At 47.1% G+C, this 4,583-nt stretch overlaps 1 protein-coding gene across 1 annotated transcript; it reads left to right on the plus strand.

Annotated features, from left to right (window-relative positions):
* Positions 1 to 2,459: 2,459 nt before the first annotated feature.
* Positions 2,460 to 4,382, plus strand: LOC311040985 (leucine-rich repeat-containing protein 3-like; the record flags this gene model as incomplete). The annotated part of the gene is made up of 3 exons (XM_084051423.1): positions 2,460 to 2,813; positions 3,395 to 3,628; positions 4,158 to 4,382. The coding sequence occupies 3 exons, from the start codon at positions 2,460 to 2,462 to the stop codon at positions 4,380 to 4,382; spliced, it is 813 nt and encodes a 270-aa protein (XP_083907549.1).
* Positions 4,383 to 4,583: the final 201 nt, after the last annotated feature.

A 4,583-nucleotide genomic window follows, 5' to 3' on the forward strand; every position in this document is an offset into this window, starting at 1 on the left:
ACTTGACTGAGATAATGTGTACCGATTTGCATGATGTTTGGACAACATTTTTAGGAGTAATATATAAAATAAATCGGCTATAATAGAGCAATGTTAAAATGGTGGCATTTGCTCCTCAACGTAGCACGAATTTGCGTGCAAAGTTTCACCGCAATCGGACGCTGTGTTCATGATTTGCAGCATTTTGTTCAAAACGTGCCACTCCTGCAAACTTCAGATGTCAATCTTAGCCAATCACAATGGAATATGAAAAATCTGAAAGACGCGTTTCGTTTAATGACTATAGAAATACTGTGTACCGATTTGCGGGATTTTTGGACAAAATCTGTAGGAGTACTGTCAAAAAACGTGTTTTGCACAAATCGGTCTCCTGGTGGCGCTATAAAAGGCCCATGTGAAAGATTTGGGCCAGAGGTTCTGAATTGGCATCAAGGGAGTGTGTGTGCACAGTTTTGCTGACATCAAGCCAACAGTGCCAGAGATCAGCTGTACACAGAGAGAATGACACGCACATGGACGGACGGACACACGGACGGACAGAGTGCAAAACATACTCTCTCGCCATGCCTTTCGGCCTGGCGGAGACAATAACAATGCACAATAATGTCACTTCTTCATCAAAGTGTGCAGATATGGAATTCAGGGGGGTGGGAGGGATAACATACTGTTTGTGTATGCTTTTGTCTTATTGACCTGTATGTGAATAGGCTCTATGCACAGCAGCCATATTGGAAAGAAATTAGGCCTCTTCCTTACTTCCTTCACAGGTGTTACCAATGATACTAATGAAGGCTCTGTTCCATTTAGTGTAGCACAGTGGTTCTCAAACCTTTTCATTTCAAGGACCCCCATAACTCTGAGAGTGTACAAATGGAACCAAATGGACCCTTACGGGTCCATTTGGTTCCATTTGTACACACTCAGAGTTACACACCTGTAAGGGGTCCATATTGAACCCCCTCAAGGAACCATGAGGGTCCCTGGACCCCACTTTGAGACCCACTGGTGTAGCAGAGTGTTTCCAGTGAGCAAACATGCACAACATTAGCGCCCTGACTCTGTTTGACCAGAATGGAACAGAGCCTTCATTAGTATCATGGATAACACCTGTGAAGGAAGTAAGAAGAGGCCCAATTTATTTCCAATATGACGGCTGTGCATAGAGCCTATTGGAAAATACCAATGAAGAAACCTTGAACAAAAAAAAGTGTGCAGATAAAGCCACCACAGGCCTGAAACAAGACAGTACAATTTGAGGCCAACTTTCTGGTAGTCTAGCATGACATTTGTTATCTCTCTCTCTCACTCACTCTCTCTTTCTTTCTCTCTCCCACCCAGGGTTGTTGACATAATTGGGAATACCATGCTATGCCCTCTCCTCTGGACATGTTGTCCAAAAATAGCCCTCCCCCCTCTCTCTTTTGCTGGATTACTTCTACATTGGGATGCAAGCCCGCGGGTGTGCTCAGCTGTCTGCGACTGTCAGTGTAAACGACTGAAAGCTTATTTGTAAGCATGCCGATGTACTTTGATGGTCCGGAAAAACATTTTCTCCCCGGTTTAGTCAACCCCAATTTCCCCCATGTGCACTGTGGTGCCAGTCACTGCCAAACTCCACTGTTAGTCGCGTGGGGAGGAGGGCGTAGATGAACATTCTTCATGTCAAGGAAATCATTTTGTCCCAGGGACCATCACAAGAGTAGAGTTATGTTGTTACATACAGTATAGATCTAGTACATACATGTCATTCTATGACCAGAGAGTGAAACCTAGGGGTCTGAATAGTCATTATTGTACATGATCTCATACATTCTCTCATCAAACGGTTTGTTAAGACCGTTTTTGGTCGAAACATGTAGGTGTGTTAAAGAAAGGCTGTTCCCTCTTTTAACTTCCGAGTGCCCGGATCTCCCATTTTTTGGGAGATCTGATGAAATCTGATGTCTTATACCGTCTGATCCAGGAGCACCTTTTGCTAGTTTAAACTTCCACGTCTCCGGTGAGCACCTGGTTGCTTCGTTCTTGGTTCCACACTTTGCTGGGGACCCCATTTGAAGCTGGGAACGCCTCTGTGTCATTTTAGCCGTTGCTATATATATAAATATATATATATCGCTGTCGCCGGGCAAAAACCCTATAGTTGATCACACTACACAGTCACACAAAAAAAAACATCAAAAGTAGCAGATCTGCAAGTTCGTTGTGAGCTTGCAGATCTGCTACTTTTGCAGAATTTCAATCCTGAAAAGTCACAGTTCTGGACATGTAAAGTTTTCCAGAAAACTGAGGATTTAGAAGGGGTTTTTTGGAATCGACCTCAGGTCTTAATGGGTTAAATAAAGGTCTACCCCCCCCACCCCCAAGCTCACTTTACTTTAAGTACATTTTAATACCAATACTTTTGTGTTGATACTTTTACTGAAGTATTTTTCCACCACTGTATGACGGGGCCAACACTAATGGTAGTCTCAGGGCCATTCACTGGACCCGGGTCTCTGGCCGCTAGCTTCGTGGTGGGAGGAGCGCTCTGGTGGCTCCTCCTCCTGTCGGTGGCGATGACGTCGACCCTGGACGCCTCCGCCGCGTGCCCCAAGAGCTGCCACTGCTCGGAGCGCGGCGGCGCCGTGGTGCAGTGCACGTCGCGCAACCTGGAGCGCATCCCGGCCGACCTGCCGCGGGACACCGTGGTCCTGCTGCTCTCGTCCAACCGCATCCGCCACATCCCCAGCCACGCCTTCAAGGACCTGCCGCGCCTACGGGAGCTGGACCTCTCCTACAACGCCATCGAGAGCGTGGAGGCCGAGGCCTTCCAGGTACTGTATAGGCCCGTCACGATTATGACATTTAGCTTGACGATTAACTCTTTTACCGCCATGGATGCGTTTTCGAGTCAATTGGTACTTGGTCCACACGGCCATTGACTCGCTAGACGCGTTTAAAAAAAAAAGGGGAAAAAAGAAAGAAAATGCTGCTCCATTCACTTCCCAGTTAAAATATTAGGGAAATATTCTGTATCTCGGCTCCTGTGTTTTACTATGTATTTTTGGCAAAACATGCTATTTTCAACTTTTTTTGCAACTATGGAACAGATTACCGTGTTCGGCTATTTTCCCCCCCCAAATTCTACGAGACCCTTGTGCGTGTAATGAGGGGATCACAGAAAGCTCACAGAAAATATTCCATGTTTTTTGCCGTCTCAAGCGAACTTGACCCATGAGAGGCACCACGAGCGAGCTAAAGCGAGCGAGTTGCCATGCCGAACGAGTCATGTACAGAATGGTAAATCATGTTTTGGGGTGAGCTCTGCCCGCCCGGTAGGTCAGTATCTCACCTACTCAGACCGATCAATAGTCTGATTAAACGTGATAATGTCCCATTCCCGCTCTACTTCCAGGGCACGTCGGAGAAGCTGAGGACGCTGGACCTCTCCAACAACCGCCTGAGCCGCGTGCCCAAGGAGACCTTCTCCAAGCTGCACGCCCGCATCCGCCTCTCCAACAACCCCTGGCACTGCGAGTGCTCCCTGCAGGAGATGCTGAGGGAGCTCCGCCTGGACCCCGAGACGGTCAACGAGGTCAGCTGCTCCACCTCCGTGCAAGAGGAGTACGCCGGACAGCCCGTCATCCAGGTATACAGTGTATATATATACCGTGTATATATGTTGTTGCTATGGTTGGGGCGGAAAACCCCTTATCTCCATACTCTAAACTTTTTGTGTTTCTTCGTAAATGAACCCATTAACACATGCCAAGGACGTGAATATTCGTCCTCCACCGAAGAAGAGTACACCCAGAAATCACGTGATCACAAAAACAAAATTTATGCTAATAAAGGATTTATAAAAGTCAATTTTTCTCGTTTTTCTGTTGTTTTTGGCCAAAACAAGCCACATTGAACTGGCCATAGCTCTGGAATGGCCATTTTCTACACTTTCAAGATTTTTCAAAATGTTTTTCAAAAAAATAGCAGATGTACAGGGAAAATGTATGGTTTCTTGTACTCTTTTTCCTAATCCCAGTGCGTTGCTACCTGCCGATGACTCTTTTTTTTCTAATTTTCATCGTTTTACCCATGAAATCTAAACGTTACTACAAAATGTACCGAAACAAACAAAACTAAACTAAACTATCTAAACTGTCCGTCCGTCCACCCCTCAGGTCCTGGACGCAGGGATCAACCTATGCAACTTCCACCACAAGACGACGGACGTGGCCATGCTGGTGGCCATGTTCTGCTGGTTCTCCATGGTGATCGCCTACGTCATCTGCTACGTCCGGCACAACCAGGAGGACGCCCGCCGCCACATGGAGTACCTCAAGTCACTGCCCGGCGCCTCCCACATCGACGGCAAGGACTGCGACACCGCTAGCAGCGTGGTCTAGTAGTGCGTTGGTGGATCCCCAACCTTTTGGGTTAATACACCCAAAAGAACAGAATTTTGAACATTCAGTGGATTTTCTGTGCTCCGGGGTTTTCTGAATAATTAGGCTCAGAAAAGTGCTGTGATTGGCCCGTGGACTTTGACGTCACAGTCCATTAATCCCGCCCCCCTGTCCTCCCCGCCCCTCCCTTCCCCGGTCCTT

The sequence above is a fragment of the Gymnoscopelus microlampas genome (genome assembly GCF_963454915.1).
Source record: "Gymnoscopelus microlampas genome assembly, chromosome: 24".
In the NCBI taxonomy this organism is placed as follows: domain Eukaryota; kingdom Metazoa; phylum Chordata; class Actinopteri; order Myctophiformes; family Myctophidae; genus Gymnoscopelus; species Gymnoscopelus microlampas.